Source organism: Rattus norvegicus, chromosome 5 (genome assembly GCF_036323735.1).
Source record: "Rattus norvegicus strain BN/NHsdMcwi chromosome 5, GRCr8, whole genome shotgun sequence".
Lineage (NCBI taxonomy): Eukaryota > Metazoa > Chordata > Mammalia > Rodentia > Muridae > Rattus > Rattus norvegicus.
Window position 1 is genome coordinate 136,844,346 of NC_086023.1, and position 21,101 is coordinate 136,865,446.

The window sequence follows — 21,101 nt, forward strand, 5'->3', positions numbered from 1 at the left end:
TCAGAGATGCTACATTCCTGGAGGTCAACGTAACTGGCAGCAGGTCATGACGTGAAAGACCCTCCAGGAGAGAGAAAATTCTTGATTAAGCAGGAGTCACCGCCTTCTGTCTGTCTGTCTGTCTGTCTGTCTGTCTTCCTTCCTTCCTCCCTCCCTTCCTTCCTTCTTCTTCCTTTCTTTTAAAAACCAACCTGTACGTCCAGCTCTACTGGACTTCTGTGAAAAGGCTGGCAGTGCAATCCACTTCCCTCGTACCCTCTCTGACTTGACGAGCATTTGCTGCATTGTTTACTGCACGCCACACACACTGTCCTAGGCACCATGACACCCCTGTGACTAGGTCAGTGCTCATTCCTGACCCTAAAAAAGTCTACAGTTCCCCAAACTTGTTGTAGGATATTTGATCACACCATGAACCCCGAGATTGTGTTATTTAGTGAAAAAAGCTGTTTCTAGTTGTGGCGTGGCTCAGTCTTTAGCACACACCTTAAATCCCAGACAGTAGAGGTAAAGTTAGTTTGTATAGAAGGAAGCACCCAAGTTTGAAAGAGATGTGTAACTGAGTGGCAGAGAAAGATCTGACAGAATAGGATGTGTCCATCTCTCCCAAGGACGGGCAAAAGAGGCTACTTAAGAGAGCGCTACAGAAAAGGAAAAGGAGAGAGAGAAAGAGAGAGGAGGCAGTTCTATCTGGACAGTGAACAGAGACAGATTGTAGAGAGAGAACGGGCTAGACACAGGTGAAGACAGAGCAAGCCAGAGAATGAGAAGGAGCCAGAAGATTAGAACAGATTCCAAAGGCAGTGTGAGACCAAGCAGAGCAATTCAGTCAGAGGCTGTGAGAGAAGCCAGATTGAACCAGTCAGCATGGAAAGGAGTTTGGGCCAGAACAGCTGAGTTGATCAGTTAGCCAGAGCCCAGAAAGAACAAGGAAGGGTGAGCTTATTCAGAAGCAAGCCTCAGAGGCTGAAAATTCTACTAGGCCTGGATTCTACTGTATGGAGACTTGAAGCTTCCAGGACTAGACCTAGGTTAGCAGATGGAGGCCGTAAACCTCGGCAATGACAATTACATTGAAAGAATAAAAGTTACTTTGATACAAACTTAGTTCGGAACTCTCCTAGTTAGCTTTGGCTGTCAACATGACACAGCCCAAAAAAGCTGTCTGAGCAGGAACCAGGGGAAGCAAGCCAGCAGGTCCTCCATGTTCCTCTCCAGAGTTCCCCTTAGTGTCCTCTCTAGTTCCTGCCTGAGTTCCTGCCTTGGCTTCCCCCAGTGATGGACCGTGACCCATGTGGGATGAAATAAACCTTGTCCTTCCTGGGGTTGGGGATTTAGCTCAGTGGTAGAGCGCTTGCCTAGCAAGCATAAGGCCCTGGGTTTGGTCCCCAGCTCCAAAAAAAAGAAAAGAAAAGAAAAGAAAAACCAAAAACCTTGTCCTTCCTGAGTTGCTTCTGTCAGTGTTTTGTCACAGCAACAGAAAAGCAAACTAGAACAGAAACGAAGTGTAGATTAGAAACAAATACAAAACTCGTCTTATTTTGTTTCGGGTAAGTGAGGGGCGTGAGGGGAAGGGGGAGTGAGGGGGTGGCCTGTGCCTTTAATTCCAGCACTCAGGAGGCAGAGGCAGATGGATCTCTGTGAATTCCAGGACAGCCAGGGATTTACAGTGAGGCCCTGTCTCAAAAAGCAAAACAAAGCAAAACAAAACAAAAACAAAGAGTACAGAAAGAGGCAAGGAGACAGGAGCTGGGTGAGGAGGCCAGACTTGGTTGGGTTGGAGCAGGTGTAGTTCTCTGACTAAACTGCTCCCCACTCCCTGTCATCTCCTCATTTGTTAAAAGCATTTGAATGTCACCTATTTAACAGTTGTCTGCAACTCGTCCTTTCATGCATCTAATGTTTACTGAGCAGTCACTAGGCAACAGGTGCTAGGCAACAGCAGCAGAGGAACTAGAAGCCCCTGTGCTCTCTGTGGCGGGTGGAGGCAGGCAAGGGTATGAAGCATCCAGAGATGAGTACTCCAGAAAGCGCTCACTAGACCGCAGCCAGGTGTGCTGAGCGGGCAATAGCTCGGCCAGAGGGTTATGGTGGGAACTTGAAAGAGAGGTTCTCAGGTGGGAACTGGGGGTGGGAGGGAGTTGCCAGACGGACACAGGTGAGGAAGCAGGTGCCAGGAGGACTAAGATGGACAGGTAATGGGCTGGCTGCATGGCAGGACGTAGGTCTGGCCAGGGTTGCTGGGTTGTAATAGCTGAGAATCTGCCCGGCTATAGTGCCCAAAGCTTTTAATAAATATAAGTCTCCGTGTCACTTTTCAGAACTAGGGCAGACACAGAACGGCTTTTTGGTTACATGGGGGAGCAGCCATGTTTGGGGTATGGCTATATGGACAGGGTAACGGTGCTGAGGCAGGGGCAGGCCGGCCCTGGGATGCTGTACTTCAGGGAAATGCAGCCAGGTGTGTTGATGGTTCTATTTCAGCATCAAAGAACCAATGCTCCGGCTTTTCACGCGGCAGCTGGAAGGACAGAGCTGCTATTTTCTGAGAGAAGCAAGATTCTGGGAGGTGGGGCTGGGAATATGGAGCTTGGCTCTAGATAGGTGAACTGTGAGAAGCAGAAACACAGCCGAGGGAAGAAGGTCCCGGACCAATGACTCCGAGTGTGGGAGAAAGGACTGGGCTTGGTCCAAACCTGGGAGTCATTAGCATATAGATGACAGGAAAGGCCAGGCGACAGAGGAGGTGCACCGGATGACGTCATCTAAGTGGTTGTTATGAGGACGAGGTGACACAAAGTATCCAGCATGGCACTGGGCGTAAAATGCTTCCCCTTGCAAGCCATGTGGCAGGACTTGGCAAGGCTGTTTTAGAATCAGTAAATTTACCTCTGGCTCCCCCATTCTCCTACAGTTCCTATGTTTTGTTGTTGCTGAGACAGACCTCAGTGATTCTCGCTGGCCTTGAACATGTGACCCTCCTGTCTTGCCCACCCAAGCAGTTGGGAATAAAGACATATGCGTCTGCACTCAGCTTCCTCCAGCAGCGCTTTGGGCTGACGAGTGGTTATAAGCCTTTCTTAACTGGCCTGGTTTTCAGAGGGTTCTTGGTGCTAAAAGTCACTGGTTTGGGACCTTTGTCTTCTCACAGAATTCTTCATGAAATTAACTGAGCATTTAAGTCCCTACACCTGGTAATTATAAGATACCACACTACCCTCAGACAGGTGCCATGAACACTTACCCAAACCCAGATAAAAGAAATAAAATCTATGCCTAATCCAATCAATCCATCCCCAGAAGGCTCACGGGGGCTCAGGAACCACATGTCTCAGCACTGGGACCAGTTCTTCACAGCATCAGATGTCCCACCTCCCAGGACAAGTGGTAGGCACCTTCTTGACTCGTGGTATCACATGCCTGAGCCTGAGATTTTCTTAGGGCTCTGTGTAGGTCGCTCTGACTTGGATGGGGATGGGGTCTCTCCATCACCTCTTTCAGTCTCTGCTGAAATGTCACTTTCCCAGGGAGTCCTGCTGGTACTGCCCACTTACACGTGCCTCGTCCTCCACGGCATCCCCTCGCTGCACTACTGTCCTCCTGAGCACTTGTTACTTCATAGGAATCAGAGACAGAGAAGGCACTGGGTCCCATGAAGCTGGAGTCAGGCCCTGCTGTGAGCCGCTGGATGTGGGTCCTCAACAAGAGCCAGCAGGTGCTGTGATCCCCAAGCCCTTTTTGCAGCTCCCACCATGTTTCGTTTATTGTACAATGACAATAACTTATCAAGATCTCTGCTGAGTGAGAGAGGAGTGCTTGCCCTCCAGTTGTCATGGGGACCGTTATCTCTGAGCTCCTCCCAACTCTAGACTTTGAAGCAAGCATTGTAGACAGCCTCCAGCCTCCTAAAGGGCCAGGCTTGAACCCTGGGATCAGTTCTCAGCACCGTGTGGACAACAGCACTCACCACCATGCTGGCCTTTTGTCTTACTTATTCTTGTTCACGTCTCCACCCCCAGCCCCTGCATCCCCATCTGTGATACTTGTCTCATCTTGTTGCCTAGAGTTTCTCGCCCTGCTCCTTACCCTAGGGTCCCATTATATTCCATGAGGCCTTCATACCTCTGTATCTGCAGTCTCCTGAGTGAATGTTCTTTTTACAGTATGCTCTCAGAGTAGTCTAGGTCTCCTCCACAAACACCACGTCTATCGCCTTCTGTGGAGGGGCTTTTTGTCTCCACACCACACATCTGGGGATGCCTGGCATGCCCTTCATACTCTACCATCTGCCCCACTCATCAGTATGGATACCACCCTTATTTTCAGAGCAAACCACGCATTGCTTATGATACCCAGCAAAACTACCCCGACTGCTGCTGTTCACCCCCGCCCATGTTCACTAAGCTAATGTGGCTATATGTATATATGGCTTAGACTTCGTGAGTTTTATCTCATGCCCAAAGTACATAGTTGGTGTCAAGATGTATTGGCTAAATGAATAAATGCAAAACTGAAGTCAGGTGTAGACCAGGAGGCAAGGAGAACATAGATCTTGTCTGGAAGCTCTGCCTTCCCCAACAGTAAGTTGATAAAAGATTCCAATAAAGGGGTTGGGGCTAAGAGCATCTGTCGCTCTCCCAGAGGACTCAGTTTCAGTTCCCAGCATCCACATGGCGGCTCACAACTATCTGTAACTGTAACTCCAGTTCCAAGACATCTGACACTCTCACCCAGACATCCGTGCAGGCAAAATACCAATGTACATGAAGTAAAAAGAAAATTCTACTTTTAAAAAGACTTCAATAGATATACAGGGTGTGGCCGGATCTCATTCGTGAGGTTTCTATGGGGAACCTGATACTTATCGATTAAATGAAAGCCCAAGATTAGAACTGGCGAGATGTAGACTTGGGCATGGGCCATGCCTGATTCCAAAGCCTCTTTTCAGTTTTAAAATTCTTAGTCACGGTTATTTATTTGCTTACTGTGTATAGGTATGGCCACCTGAGAGGTCAGAGGACAACCTGCAGAAAACAACACCTTCCTTCTACTGCGTAGGTTCCAGGGACTGATCTCAGGTCTGCAGGCTCTCCAGCAATCCCCTTATTGGCCGAGCCATTTCGCCGGCCCGCTTTTAAAAACTTTTTAAACCCAGGGTCCTATTTTACAGTTCTTAACTCTATGTCCGGAGTTCAGTCTTGCAGAGTATACAGACTTGTCTTATAACTCGTCAGCCACTTCTACATGAGAAGTGTCCGAGGGCTCTCCTTCCTTCGCCCGCTACTTTCCTCACTAAGGATGGCTTGTTCTCTTGCCCATCACTCTTTCCTGTGAACTGCTGGGTCCCTTGAACAGCTCCTTGCCAGGAGCTCACAGCCTTTTCTAGAGAGGCTTGGGTTTGCTCCTGCCAGGTGCTCCGCACACCTGCCAAATCTGGGGCGCTGCACGTGGGCTAGGGAACCGAGCAACAAGACTCTGCCAATGACAGCAAGTGCTTTCGTCTGCTGACTTTTTAGCCTAATCCACTCAGAGCTGGGGTAAGCTCCCTTTAATCCTGGCCTGGGGGCTCAGGGTAAATTCTAGTATATTCTTACAGGGAATCCTCTGCAGTTAGTTTTACATGAGAAGGGCTACAAAGTGGCAAATATGGAGAAGTTAATAGACCCAGAGGCTTCACTCGGAAGCTCTAAACTTTAACAGGAGACTTTGAAGAGTACAGGGTGTGGGAACTAGAGAGCGGGGTGCAAGCAGTATTTAAAGAGAAAACAGCTGACATTTTTCAGGACATATACATTTCGATTCTCAAGAAGCTAAATTAACCCTAATTAAGATAAACACAAAGAAATCCTTCCATATGTCCACTTATAATAGATTATACAATGCTTTCTTTTACTCTCCATAAACTATGAATGTAAGTGAATAACGGACATTTTTTCATAAAGGAAAAAATGGGGTTCAGAAAGCTTGAATGAACTGTTTAAGGTCACATAAACGCAGAGGCAGAGGCAGAGGCAGAGGCAGAGGCAGAGGGGCAGAGGCAGAGGGGCAGAGAGGGGCAGAGGCAGAGGGGCAGAGGCAGAGGCAGAGGGGCAGAGGCAGAGGGGCAGAGAGGGGCAGAGGCAGAGGGGCAGAGGCAGAGGGGCAGAGGCAGAGAGGCAGAGGCAGAGGGGCAGAGGCAGAGGGGCAGAGGCAGAGGCAGAGGCAGAGGAAGAACTCAGGCCCTGTTCTGATCTACACCATGTCCCTCCTATACATCAGAAACAGAATAGCACACAACCAAAAGAGACACTGTAAAGAGAGATGGAAATATGGCCAAGGAATTTCCCACACAGCAGAATCCTTAACTTAGAAACTTCTCCCTGAATACATCTGCGTTTCCCTTTGCAAGAAAGCACTGGAGTGGAAAAGCCCATGCAGCAAGAGGCAGGAAGGTTCTAGCTTGTCCCTCACAATATGAGTTAAATGCACAGCCATATAAATTCCCTGGCCAGACCCAAGTCCCCTCAGACAATCATGGAACTGGCCCAGTATGCAGCAGCAAGCTACAGTGATCTATTCCACACCACTCAACTGTCGAGACAGCAGGGTAGGAGCGTCCTCCTCCTTCACTGTGAAGACAGCTTAAACACTGTGGTTGGTTAGTCCACTGTAACGTCTCCTTTGTTCATCCATACGATTTGACTTGGTAATTACTGTCTCCTTTCTGGTCTGGTGGCATTTCACTTGCTTAAGGCTTATACTTGATGTGTTTTGTTTGGTTTTTCTGTTCCAGCACTAAACGGAGACATTTCTAAGAAGGGCACGCGCACGCTCTTTAGCACACTCAAACTTCATCCCCAGATGTTTGGGGCCTAACCTCTCTGCTTGCCTTGTAAAGACACCAGACCAGTCCTCCCTGGCAGCTGCCTCAGTGATGTATAAAAACTGGGAGAGGTGCGATGCCTGAACCCACAGCTTGAGGCCCCAGAGTCAAGACTCTAGATTCCAGGAAAAGGGGCCAGCTGCGGACAATTCCAAGGCTTGACAATGACAAGCATCACAGCTCCTGGCGTGATGATTTAACGCAGGTGTGACTGTCACAATCTGAAGCAGCTGTGTATAAGACCTTATGCGGGGGGTGGGGGGTGGGGGGCAGACAGAGAGAGAGAGGGGGGGAGAGAGAGAGAGGGAGGAAGAGGGGATAGAGACAGAGACAGAGAAAGAGAAAGAAATGCAATTCTGACCTTCCATGATACGTGTCTCACTTAGGGACAGAGGAGCATGAAGATGGCTGACAACTGTATGAATGGTCTTGCACACAGGGTATGAACAAACAGAATGGACAGAGATCCAACTCATGGTGTGATGGCTAAATGGGTTCATGTTCATCTATCCATCCACCTATGCACCAATTTGCCCATCTATCCATTCATCCATTCACCGCCCACCAAGCTATCTATGCATCCACCGACCCCCACCCACTCACCCATCTATGTATTCATCTCTCCATTCCACCCACCCATCTAGCCAAGAATTCAGAGGTTGTTGAAACTTGACAAACCTATACCTATGCTGTTTAGGCACCAGAGAGACCAGGAAAGAATGCTGGAGAATCGAATATCCATTACTCAAAAGCCCCTGAATCAGTCCCTTCAGTTAAATCCTTATAACAACTATAAAGCATGTGTACTGTCTTCCTCTTACAGACGAAATGGGCTTAAAGTAGCTAAGGAGACTGTTCAAGATCACAAGTTCAGTAAGTGGCAATCTGGGACTTGAACCAAGTTTTGTCTGGCTGTGAGCCTGTGCCCTTAATAAATTAATAATTATCACACGGTTAATTATAGGAGAGCCAGACAATTGGCAGGCAGTGGGGTTATGGAAATTCAAAGGAAGCATGGAGGAGCCAATTCAGTGTAGACAGGAAGTAATCTTGGGCTTTTCCAAGTGACCTAGCAAGAAGAGGCAGTGTTGTACGCCAAGTCACAAATCCCAGAGGACCAGCCAGGTCTGCCTGTGGGAGGAAGGGCAGGAGCTCAAAGGACAGAAGCTGGAGACTTGAGCACAGGAGCGCCAGGCGGGAGGGCATCTTTGACAGTGTCCACCACTCCCACTCTGTTGGAAATGCTGCTCCCGTGTCCTCCTGGCCCTCTGTAATGGGCCACCTGTGCCAGCCTAAGGCTATTCCTCAGTTTATGCCTATCGCCCCATCCTGCCCAGTGATGTGCTTGAAGATTCTGCTTACAACTTGAGGACGGAAGCCCCAAGGAGTCCTCCCAAAACTAAGCAGCTAAGAGGGGTGACCCTTCTGAGCTAGACCCCGGCTCTCACAGGTATCTAAACAGAGCTACGGCATTTCCCATTCTACTTACAGTTTAGAGTCCAGCTTCAGGAGGAAACCCAGCCTATCATACTCTGAAAAGGAAAAGCAGAAAACGTCACTGGAGTCAAGTCACTGCTGCCACAGTGGGCTGCATTCCCAGATCTACACCATGGAGACAGGCAGTGCCTGCAAAAGAATACATGCTTCAAACGCTTCCACGAACAGCAGCAAACATACGCCTTAATAAATGTAAGTCACAAAATGTCTGTTGGACATTTGTTTTGCCTGAAGAGACAGGTTCGGGAGCAGCTATTCCCCACATCTTCCTGAATAAACGTGGCGACCGAAACCGAAATGTGGTAAATCAGACCCCGGACTCTGAGGAGAGAGACTGGAAACCAGCTTAAGTTCTTCCAGGTTTTAAGCACAGACTCTGTTCAGTGAGCCTCCTGGTGAGTGTGAGCTGTCAACTTGACACAACTTTCAGAGTCGTTTTCTGGTTGTCTCAATCAGAATGGCCTGTGGCCGGGTTCATGAAGTAGTTTCCAAATTATCAATTGATATAGAAGGGTCCAGCTCACTGCAGGCAATACCGTATTTGGACAGGTGTGCCTAGACTGTATAAAAGAAAGGTAACTGAACAAGCCAGGAGGAGCAAGTCAGCAAGGTGTGTGTGTGTGTGTGTGTGTGTGTGTGTGTGTGTGTGTGTGTGTGTATGTGTGTATGCACTTGGGTGTGGTGTATATGAATGTGAAGGATGTGCAGACTGTGGGGACTAGAGGATAGCCAGTGTCTTGCTCTATCACTCCTACCTTATTCCCTTGAGACAGGGTCTCTCACTGCACCCAGAACTAGGCTATTGTCCAGCAAGTGCCAGCGATCTTCCCGTCTCTGCCCTCACAGAGCTGGGGTTATAGGTATGCATGGGCACATCTGGCTTTTTATGTGGATGGTAGGATTTGAACTTGGGTCCTCCTGCTTGCTCAGCAAATGTGTTTACTTATCTTCGACCTGAAAGAAGATATCTTAGCACTGAAAATATCAACTAGGACACAAAACGCAACAGAAGGCTTTTCTCTCAAGAGAACTCCCCCTCCCAAGAGAATCTCAGAGATCCTCAGATAATCCTGGTCTTTCTCTGCTTCAGGCAAAGTCAGGACTTTCTATGTTAAGAATTTACAGAACCAGCAAGAAAAACAAAAAGGCCTCAATTCTAAAAAACTAAAAATACAACTAAAAAGCATAGCACTCAAAGTCGAATGTTCTTTCAATACTTGTATTCTGGCATTCTAGGAAAAAGAAACATCACAGACTTGCCAAATGCTTGTTGACTGTCCCTGTGTGGTGGCTGCCCTGGCTGCTGTCCTTTGTGCTGCTGTCCCTCGGACTTAAGAACAGACAGTGTACCGCTCTGTAGTAGGATCCTTCCAGAAGTTATTGAGGGCCTTAGTCTTGCCGCAGACCCAAACATCAGGTGCCAAGCAAGACAGCACGGATGAGGGGTGGGCAGAATGCAGTACCCAACTGGAGTCAATGCTCCATGCCAACTACTGAGTGTCTCAAAAAAAAAACCCATTGGGCATAGTGGCACACAGCTATAATCTGATCATTCAGGAGGCTGAGGTAGGAGGGTTGTTACTGTAAGTTCAAGGCCAGCTTGGGCACTTTGGCAAGACAAATCTCAAAATAAAACTTTGAAAGGGCCGGGGATGTAGGTTGGGTAGAGCACTTCTCGCCTTGTATGCCCAAGGCTCTGACTTCAGTTCTCTGTTGTTTTTGTCTGGTTGGTTGGTTGGTTTTTTTCAAGACAGGGTTTCCCTGGCTGTCCTGGAACTCACTCTGCAGGCCAGGCTGGCTTTGAACTCACGCAGATTTTCCTGCCCGTGCTGAGATTTAAGACTGGGATGGAACCGAGGTTATTGGCCTTGTGTAGCAAGTGCCTTTGCCGCTGGGCTGTCTTTGGCATGTTTTAAAGTTTACTTAAGACCTCTTCTCCCCTTGCTATATGCAATTGCTTCTTTAACGATACAGCTGACTGGGTTTGTAGTGTAGCTCTTTGCTGTCTAGCCTACAATGCCTTCCTCAGTTTCGAACCAGCTTTTCTCTTTTTGTTTTTGTTTGTTTTAGCGTTTTTTGTTTTATTTTGTTTTTCTCTTGAGACAGGGTGTTTCTGTGTAGCCCTGGCTGTCCTAAAACTCACTCTGTAGACCAGGCTGGCCTCAAACTCACACATCTGCCTGCCTCTGCCTCCTGGGTGCTGGGATTAAAAGTGTCCCTCACCACTGCCTGGCTTACCTCACTTCTTAATATGAGGGAAGTGCAATGCTATTGCAGTGTCTTTTTAAAAGAATTATTATCACCCCTGTATTAGCGCTTGTCTTCTTGTTAAGAGAAAATATCTGACAAAAGCAACTTAAAGAAGGGTTTATTCTGGTTCACAGATCAAGGTACAGCCCATCATGGTGGGGAAGCCTAGTGGTGAGACCTTGAAGTGGCTGTGTTACAGTCAGAAAGCAGAGAGCAACACAGGGTCCCCTTTCAGGTGGCTGTCCTCCTCCTTACTCAGCCCAGGACTCCAGCCCATGGAACGGTGCCACCCAAATATAAGGTGTGTCTTCCTACAATAAATTAGCTTAAGAACTCCCTCTCAGACATGCCCAAAGTTTGACTACCATAGTGATTCTAAATCCCATCAGGATGACAGTCAAAATTAACCATCCTACCCCCTACACATATTTACTATACAGTAACCATAACAACAACAATTAGTTATTTTCCAATATCATTTTGAGCACTTTCTCTCTCTCTCTCTCTCTCTGTCTCTCTCTCTCTCTCTCTCTCTCTCTCTCTCACACACACACACACACACACACACAAACACACACACACACACATACATACACATGGATGGAGAGACGGATGGACGGATGGACGGATGGAGAATACTGCATTTCCAATCTGCCCCAGTGCTAGGAATGAAACTCAAGGATTGCACATGCTGGGTAAGCACCCCGATACTGAACGACGTCCCTGGCCAGAGCTGCACTTGTGAAGAACGTCCCTCCCAAGGCCTTTCTATCCTCAGAGACACACATTTCACAACATTCTCTGGAGTCCTTAGGAGTTGAACCCTGTTGAGTTACCACGTCTTCTGATCATGATTTAAAAGCTGAGAATGTAGGTTGGTTTTTTTTTTTTTAAGGTAAAATTCATCACTCTAAAAAGATGTGTTGATAGAAATACAATCTATAGATTGTGTACAGAAACCAAAACATGCCTCTGGCGAGATTCTCCAGCAGGGTAGCTGTAGGCAAACCGATGCCTTAGACCACCAGCTGATGAGTGGATATTTATCACTGGCGACTAATGAGCACAGGCTGTTCTTACCTAGATCGCTTGGCCACAACCACCATAAGCACAAAGAAATAACGTGAAAGAATATTGCAGTCGAGTTTTTAAAGTAGTGAATTTCTTTTTCTTAAATTTACATGTGTGCGTGTCGGTGTGTCTTTGTGTCTGTCTGAGCGAATGTGTAGGTGGCTGTGGAGGCCAGAAGAAGGCATCAAACCTGGCATTACAGTGGTTTTGAGTCACCCGAGAATCAAACTCGGGCCTTCTGCGAGAGCAGCAAACTCTCTTAACCACCAGTCATTTCTCTGGCCCCTCACGTAATGAATTTCAAAAATATAGAGAGTGCTGACAACCTTCTTTACATTAAACATAGAAAAACCAGTTGTCAGAGATGAAAAGACAGTTTGAAAAACTCTTTTGAGGGGCTGGAGAGACAGTTCGGTTGCTAAATGCACTGACTGCTCTTCCAGAGGACTGGAGTTCAAATCCTGGCACCCACGTGGCAGCTCACAACTGTCCATAACTCCAAGATCTGACACTCTCACACAGACATACATGCAGGCAAAATACCAATGCACATAAAATAAAGAAATAAATGCATTTTAAAATAAGAGAAAAACTCCTTTGAGGAGAACTGTTATAGACGCCACATCTCTGGGAGGGTTGTGTAGTCTTATCTTTCACTCCAGACTGGCAAGGAGCCCCTCTATCTCTGAGGGAACAGTGAGCCACCTGTAGAGGGCTTCCTATCTGGTGAGACTCTCAGAGATGCATGAAGGAGATAGGGGGATACTCTTTCAATTACATCCCCAAAACAGCTGCCTAGAGGGTTCACAGAGAGGTCCTCAGTGCGCAAAAGCAGAAGTGGACATCCAGATTCCCAGGAGTTGTGGGGATGGACATGATTGAGGTGCTGTACTCCAAACGAGCAGGAGTCTGCTGAGTGCCTATAGGAGTACCCTAAGAGTGAGCTTTAACCACGAGCAGGACCCCAAGGGCACCACTCCCCCAGAATTAACTTTTCCTCCTCAAAGCAGCGGTTCTCATCTTCCTAACGCTGCGACCCTTTAATACAGCTCCTCATGTTTTGGTCACCCCCAACCATAAAATGATCCCCTTGCTGCTTGTAACTGTAAGTTTGCTACTGTTATGAATTGTAATGTAAATATCTGTGCTTTTTAATAGTCTTAGGTGACCCCCGTGAAAGGATCATTTGTACTCCACCAAAGGGGCTGGGACCCACAGATTGAGACCTGGTGTTCTACAGCTTTCCCAGAGAGACCAGTGACTGGGGAGGGGCAGAGGGAGACAGACAGCAGACCTCCTCTCCCCTACCCTGAGCCAGAGCTCTTACAGGTTACGGCCTAATGAAGTTAGGTGGTGGAACTACCACTCTGGGTGGGTCTGTTTGCTTGTCTGCCTGTTTTTTGATTTGTCTTTTTGTTTTGTTTTTGAGACAGGGTTCCACTAAGTAACACATGGCCGGCCTGAGGCCTTGCTATTATAGACCAGGCTAACTCCGATATCAGAGATCTGCTTCTATGTCCAGAGTACTGGGATTGAAGCCATGCACCACCACACCTGCTTTCAGGACCACAGCTCTGAATGCATCGAAAGTTCCATAAGACTGGATGCTCTAATTCTGGATTCGCCAGTCAAAGTGATTGTGGGTTTCTGTTACTTCAAAACTATCAAGAACATCACTGGGCTTATACACGCAGAACATTAAGGGGACAGAAGGAATCCAAATAAAGAATTTATCATGTGATATGTCCTGCATTTTCGGCTGCACTGGCATAGGAAAATGGTGACTTACATGATCAGTCATTTCGTTGTTGTTTTGGTTTTCTGTGGTAGGGAAGAGAAAGGGCCCAGAGCCTCACTCATGCTAGGCATGCTGGACTCGGATCCATACCCAATAGGATGGCTTTAGGTTCACATACACAGGCTGTGGGAAGGACCGTCAGTAGAGGCCTCGGGGTACTGCCAGAAGCGCTGCCGGCCACTGCACCCTAGGTTGTCTTTACTCTTCCCACAGAGTTTTCCTTACAACTTTCCAACATGGCCGCCAGCAACTAACTGGTAGGCAGTGTATTTAGTAGTACCGTGGAAAAGGGACTGCAATTCATCCTCTCTGTTCCTGATCTGGAAACCTCTGGTGAGGGGTGGGTGTGGGCCAGACTGTAGCAGCCCCTCTTCACCTGTTCAAATCTCAAACATGGAGCAGTAGGAGTTGGTGGAAGTGACAAGTTCCCATGACACAGAGTGAGGGGTTTACCAGAAGGATCATGTGTCCCTGAGCAAAGGCCCCTTGGAATGGCAGAACAATCTCTGGCAATCACAGAAGCTGAATCTCTGAGGACCGATGGGCCATTGGTCCTATTCTCTCTCCTCATTCATCTTACCTGACAACCTCCTACACGAATTACGCTCATAGCTCTCCCTGGGCTTGCTTCTCTCACCTCCTGGCCTTCCTCCTCCTCCGCTTGACCTGAGCCCTCCTCGGCCCTGGAAGGCCTTGCTTTGCCTGAGGCTCTCCAGGGGCCCTGCTCTCCTGGCCACCTGCCTGGGAGAAGAGAAGGGATGTGCTACATTGTGGTTTCACAGCCTTTCTTGGTTTGGAGTTTGTGGAGGGTCTTGGATCTGTGTGTTGTAATCAAATTTGGAAGGAGAGGAAGAGGAAACAACCTGGCTGTTACTTCTTCAAATATTTTTCTTCCTCCCCCAACCCCTTTTTCAATTACCAATGAGGCTTCCAGAAGTCCCACGCTTCAGCAATGCTCTGCCCACTGTTTTCCTAGTAATTTTTCACTCCATTTCATTTTAAATAGTTTCTATTGATACATCTCCTAGTTCTCCCCCCCCCCTTTTCCCCTACTGCATCAGACTGGTCGATGAGCCAGCCAGTATATTTTCTCATCTCGGACATCATTCTTTTTATATCCAGTTCCTTTTATATCTCCCATGCCTTTCCTTAATGTTCCCAAGCTTTTTCTGCCTTCTTGAACATATGGAACATGTTATAACGTCCTTGTCTGCTAAGCTAACACATCATCTCCAGGCTTGTTCTTACTGATCACACACACACACACATACACACACACACACACACACACACACACGTACACACAGACATACACACACAGACATACACACACACACTTACATACACACAGACAGACAGACAGACACACACAAACCACACTCCTGTGGGATTTCATTTTCATGCTTCTCTGAATTACCTGGCAGCGTCTGGTTGGTAGCCAGCCATGTGAGTTTTTACTTTGTTAAAACACAGTACATGGGAAGTCCTTAATTGTTTTGAGGTAGAATTGAATTCTTAGGAAGAGCTCAATCATTTCAACAGAGCTTGCTTATAAGTTCTGTACGTTAGAGTTGGAGGCAAGAGTAGCCTTCAGTCTGGACTAATTTTGTACTGTCACTAGTGCTGCCCCATCCTTTAGAGTGCATTATTGAACACTCCGTGCTTTATGAACTTTCCCTATATTCCCAACCCTCAGTGACCCCTAGGTACTGTCCTGCATGACACTTTCCATGGCTTTGTCCTGGCTCCTGTAATGTCCACATCCACATATCAGTCGAGCAGTCCAGGGGACTGGCTGCACACCTCCAGTACTCTGCGCAGGTCTCTCCCCTTGGGCAATCTGCCTTGCTTCCTCAACTTCTCAGCTGCTTCCTCCCTCACCTCGGAAGAGCTTTGGCTCTCCTTCCCTTCACCAAGGCCAGTACCCCTGGAACTGTCCAACGGTAGCTGGGATGAGCAAAGGCCTAAGCTCATTGGTTTCTCTTCTTTCAGAGTTCACCATCCTTGCTTCAAGGTCTGCAAAAAAGGGTTTTTCATTTTTCTACAGATCTTGTGGGTTTTTTCCTGTCATTTTCCCTTTCTTCACTTTTCCCTGTACACACTCAACCTTTTGTACCCATCTGTCCACTTCACCTAAAGGACCGTGGCTGTCGCCTGACCAGTCCTACTTACGATGCCGACCAGTCACTAAAGACAGCAGCTAAAGAAGCCTCACACGCCTTATCTATACCACCCTCGCACACAGCCAGCATTTGTTCCTCACCTCTGTGAGGGGTTCTACTCTTCACCCAAGAGCATTCCCTGAACCCTGCTTGTCCCTACTTCACCCAGTTAACCAGCCTATAGGCACTCAGGCTGGGCTGCTAAATTCCCTTCTCTCTCTCTTTTTTTTTTCTTTTTTTTTTTTTTTTTTTGGTTCTTTTTTTCGGAGCTGGGGACCGAACCCAAGGCCTTGCACTTCCTAGGCAAGCGCTCTACCACTGAGCTAAATCCCCAACCCCTAATTTCCCTTCTTTAAAGATTAGTCCAAAGGAATTGCTGCTGTTCATACTTAAACATTACTAACTTCCATGAATGGGACGGACAGACAGACAGCAGACAGACAGACAGACAGACAGACACACACACACACACACACACACACACACACACACACACACACACACGAACGACAGAGCTCACCCACTATCTTTAGCACAGAACACAGGGTCTGGTGCAAAGTTGTGGGTCCATAAATATCTTGAACGAGTGATGTGACTAGCCGGGGACCTGGGTCCTTTGTCCTTTTCTACTTGTGGTGAGGGGCAGTGTTAGTGGTGGCTGCAGTGGCAGGTATGGCCACAGCCTCTCTGGGTCATCTTTCACAACAGTGACTGCCTTGCTCTGCCCAATCCTGACTCTCACCCCACCCAGCTGGTGACTCTGCAGACCCCCACCCACTGACGGTCTCCCATGGCTCTGCTTAGACATAACGATCTACTTCTCTGTTTAATTTCCCATGCACTGCCATTTTCTGATTTTTGCTTTGGGGTTCCCTCTGAGAACCCCTGACTTGTCAGCACATCATTTCTAAAGGCCCGAACTTCGACCTCCTCCATAAAGAGCCCCTGAGCATTCCAAGCTTCGCACTTTATACAAACGAGTTCTTGGAATTGCATGCTCATGCTGCCTACAAAGGAAATCCTATTTTGAACAAACCAATACTCTGGGGACAATTTGCCTCTTGGGTAGCCCACAGAAAGGTCCAGGTCTCACCACCTGAGCACAAATCTGCCTAAGGTCAGCAAACCCTGGGACTCCTGAGTTTACCATAGACAGCTGATGCAGCAGCAGAAAGCATTCTCCTCCCAGACACCACAGCAGCAAGCCGGCAGCTGCACACGGAAGGAAAAACGTTTAGTTTCTTGGTGGCTTAGGCCTCCTGCCTCAGCCGGGCCAGAAAATGCAGGGCAACACGATCTATCAATGAAGGAGCACATGTGTCCTGTGCCTGGTTCCCAGCAGGAAGTGATGTGTCCTGTGTCTGGTTCCTGGCAGGAAGTGGCCTGGGTGACAGAAAGCTTTGTCCTTCTCCAGCACCTGCACCAGGTCAGAATGGTGATCGCACAAAGTGCTTTTTCAGATGCTGGAAGCCTTTGAAGTAAACTGTTAACTCTTTCAGGGACCCTGCAAATGGATTAAATGTGGCTTTTGAGTCACAGTAAGAGTCATAAAGTATTGGTGGGGAGGACCCTAGAGGATTCGTAAAACTCCTGGAAGGTTCAGAAACTGGACATAAAAGTAGGTCATGAGCAAATTGTGTGTATGCATCACATAAGGAGAGCTTCCCTTTACTGAGCAGAATTAACTGTCATTACACAGGGAAACCCACGAGCCACTGAAAAAAATCAGACCATAAAACCAGTGGGAACTCAGAAGATTTGAATGGAACAATTACTGTGAACGAACTGAAGGGCAGAGAGCCCCGCACCCAGCCAGCGGAGAACATTCCTTCCGAGCAGAGCACGCAGTGACCACTTCTGAAAGTGATGGAGGGGGAGGTCCAAACTGGGGTCAGCCCCGAACCCTGGTCTACTGTAAAGTTAAGTTCTGGGAGGATGACCAATGAAAGTACCTTTACAAAAGTATTAATTTTCCTGGGAATACACACATCGAATCACTGGTAACGAAACACTGGCTGCGACTTGACGCACATGCTTGCTCTCATTTCTGAGATGTCTGCCAGACTCCAAGCTTTCAAAAGCCCGATGTCTATCCATTGCTCAAATGAAAACAGGGTTCCTTGGAGATAGGCAGGCTGGTGACAATCTCACAAGGGCCTTTTCGTTAAGACAACCTCTCTCCTCCGTACGTAGAAAGGCCTGCTCCCTTTTCATCACACAGAATACTAAAGAGATGTGCACTCCAGGGGTTAATATAATCGAAATTAAACTGCAGGGCACGGTGTAGCTAGGGGCAGAGGACTTTCCTAACATGCTGGAGGCGTGACAGGCTTTGGTCTGTAACACTGCGAACAAACTGCTTCATCAAGAATTGGTCCTGGGAACTGGAGAGATGGCTCAGCCGTTAAGAGCACTGACTGCTCTTCCAGAGGTCCTGAGTTCAATTCCCAGCAACCACATGGTGGCTCACAACCATCTGTAATGGGATCCGATGCCCTCTTCTGGCGTGTCTGAGGACAGTGTAACTCATATACTTAAATAATTCTTTAAAAAATTGGTTCTGCCTTTTTAAAAGTATAAAATTTCTTTGGCTGTGACCATCATGTATACCTTTAATCCTACCCCTCAGGAAGAGGAGGCGAGTGGACCTTGTGAGGTTGAGCCAGCCCGATGTACACGGAAGTTCCAGACCAGCTAGAGTTACACCATAAGACCCTGTCTCGAAACAAAACACAACATACAATCCCCACGAAAGAAAACAAATTTCAGTTGTGAGCGTCCATAGAGAATGAGGCTGCGTGACGGTGCAGGTGAACACTGTTGCTCTGCCTCAGAAAGAACACAAGATGGACAGTGGCGATACATTTCAATGAAAACAGCGCTTACATTCCGATACCTGAACTTTGGCTGGAGCTCAGAGCCGAGTTAATAATACACCTCAAGGTCACTCGGGACTCGGCCTGCTCTCCTGCCAGGTGCTCATCCTGTCTAACCTGCCTTTAAGAGAACGAGTCACAACCTGCCTTACTTATTTATTATTGTTTATTACTAGTAAGTATGTGTTTTCTTGTTATCACTCACTTATGTGACAGTGGTTGTCTATGTATGAGGAGGTCAGGGGGGCATCAGATTCCCCAGAGCTGGAGTTACGGCAGCTGGGAGCTGCTCGATGTGGGCACTGAGGACTGAACTCTTGTTTTCTGCAGGGAAAATATGTGTTCTTAATCACCAAACCATACCTCCAGCTACACCCCCCCCATGTAATTAGGTAATCAGCTTTTACAAACTAAGCTAATGCACAGCTTTAATTTTGTAGTAGTAGTAGCAGCAGCAGCAGCAGCAGCAGCAGCAGCAGCAGCAGCAGTAGTAGTAGTAGTAGCAGTAGTAGTAGTAGTAGTAGCAGCAGCAGCAGCAGCAGCAGCAGCAGCAGCAGCAGCAGCAGTAGTAGTAGTAGCAGTAATAGCAGCAGCAGCAGTAGTAGCAGTAATTGCATACACACCAACTCCCCGCCCCTCAGAATGGAATTCGGACGTTCCCACTCGACCTATGTTCTGAAATGGAAACAGCTATGCTACGCTGCAAGAACCCATTCTAGGTAACAGGGAACCCTCAGGAAGTTCCTGAAAGTGGGGGTGATAGGAAAGCCTCCTGCTCAGCTGTGGAAGCCTCACATGGAATTCAGCCAATAGCACTGAGCGTGGTTGGAATGGGAATGTCCCCCACAGTCTCGAGCACTGGGACACTTAGTCCCCATTGGTTGGAGCTGTTTGAGGGGCGTGTCACTGGAGGTGACAGTGAGAGCTCCAAGACTTGCACCATTTCAAGATCCTTTTCTGTCTCCTGATGGTGGCTCCAGATGTGAGTCCTCAGCTTCTGCTCCAGCTGCCACACCTCCACGCCACTGCCATGGGCTCTAACCCTCTGGAACCATAGCCCAATTTGACGTTCCTTCTCAAAGTTGCCTTGGTCATGGTGTTTTACCATAGCACCAGAAGAGTAACTAATACAGAGCCTGACAAGCCCTGTCCGTCTAGTGTTAGCCCTTCCCTTTCTCATTCTGCAGAGCCACCACCCACTCCCATCAGCTGACACAAACTCAGTACTGACTGGGCAAGTGGCCCACGCTGATATCAACCATATCTCTCATCTAGAGCCGTTTACAGGAGCGTTAATGAGGTACATGACATCTAGTACTTTATGGTAATATAAAGTGATTGGTTCGGTCAGATAATCACAGTTCTTCACATTAATTTTTTTTTTTTTTTTTTTTTTTTTAGGTAAGATCTCACTGTGTAGTCCTGGCTGGCCTGGAACTGGCTATGTAGACCAAGCTGAACTTGAACTCACAGAGATCTCCCTGCATCCACCTCCTGGGTACTGGGATTAAAGGCATATGCCACATACGTGGTCATTTTCAAATTTTAAGTGACAAACATATATCGGCAAGACGGTCTACCAGGCAAGCAAACTCCTCACACGGGAAGCTGTTCCACCATCTTCCTCCCTGTGGTCACCGGCTCCCATCGCTCACATGGGATGTTGAATTCCCAAGTGCAAAGGGCACTGCAGTAAATGGATTGAAGAACTATCTCACTCAAAATAGATCTTTTACTTCCAAAGGAGCAACACTGCACGGCCTCCCAAAGAAGCTGCATTAAACATAAACACTCTGTGTCCAGGCTTGTGTGGAGGAAGAAGAGGACGACGGGTCCACACAGCAGTCAAACGTGCAGAGGAGAGAACAGACCGAGGGGACTACTGTTCACTGACCACTCTCAGTGTTGTCCCTGACACCGTCGACTGAATCCTCACACAGGAAGTAGGACTTGTTCCCATTTTCCAGATGAGGCTGGATGAGAGGGGATGTGATATGGCTGAGGTCCCAAGCACTAAGTGGCCGGGAAGTTGCCGAACCAGCCCAGGTCCAACCCTGAGGCTGCTTGTCCCTTCCTCAGTCCACAAGGCCTCCAGGGAAAAGAGAACGGACGCTCATGTTAGGACAGCTGCAAGGGAGCAAGTGTGTCCTGTTCTCTCCATTCCCTGTCCCAGGGGCGATGTCCAAAGATCCAGCCATGCCACATGTGAATCATGGGAGTCAATCATGGGATTGCTGGGAGCGGCTGGCCAAAGTGCAAAAGACTCCCACATCACCTCCAGCCGGGGAAATAAACCACAACGCGGGATCAATTTATCAATGACAAACTAAAATAGGAAAGTGGTTTTATAAAACAAACACAGAGAATCCCACTGACCTAGACCAAATTAACTGACCCAGGAATGTAACTTAGACATTCACAAGCTAAAATCTAGTCCCAACTAGATATGTGTATGCTGGTATGTGGGAGGCAAGAGGCTTTTGACGGGACGGAGTCCCCTGTGGCTGACTGGCTTGTCCACAGCGGGGCTAGGCTCTCATGTGGTACTGTCAGGAGGGGGTCAATGGGGAGTGGGACCTCTTGCA

The 21,101-nt window shown here is 47.9% G+C and overlaps 1 protein-coding gene and 1 long non-coding RNA gene across 10 annotated transcripts in view; one reads left to right on the plus strand and one right to left on the minus strand.

The window, feature by feature from the left end:
- St3gal3 (ST3 beta-galactoside alpha-2,3-sialyltransferase 3) overlaps positions 1 to 21,101 on the minus strand; it is a 202,302-nt gene that overhangs the window by 88,566 nt on the left and 92,635 nt on the right. For 8 of the 9 annotated variants that reach the window (XM_006238715.4, XM_006238716.4, XM_039110706.2 and 5 more), the window contains 1 exon segment: positions 8,352 to 8,394. The exons of the other annotated variant lie outside the window; for it this stretch is intronic. In XM_006238715.4, the coding sequence (XP_006238777.1) occupies positions 8,352 to 8,394 (43 nt within the window). 9 annotated transcript variants of the gene reach the window in all.
- LOC120102959 (uncharacterized) lies at positions 7,941 to 13,421 on the plus strand. Its single transcript, XR_005504955.2, has 3 exons — positions 7,941 to 8,551; positions 10,744 to 10,910; positions 13,114 to 13,421. It is a non-coding gene; the product is annotated as an uncharacterized LOC120102959 (long non-coding RNA).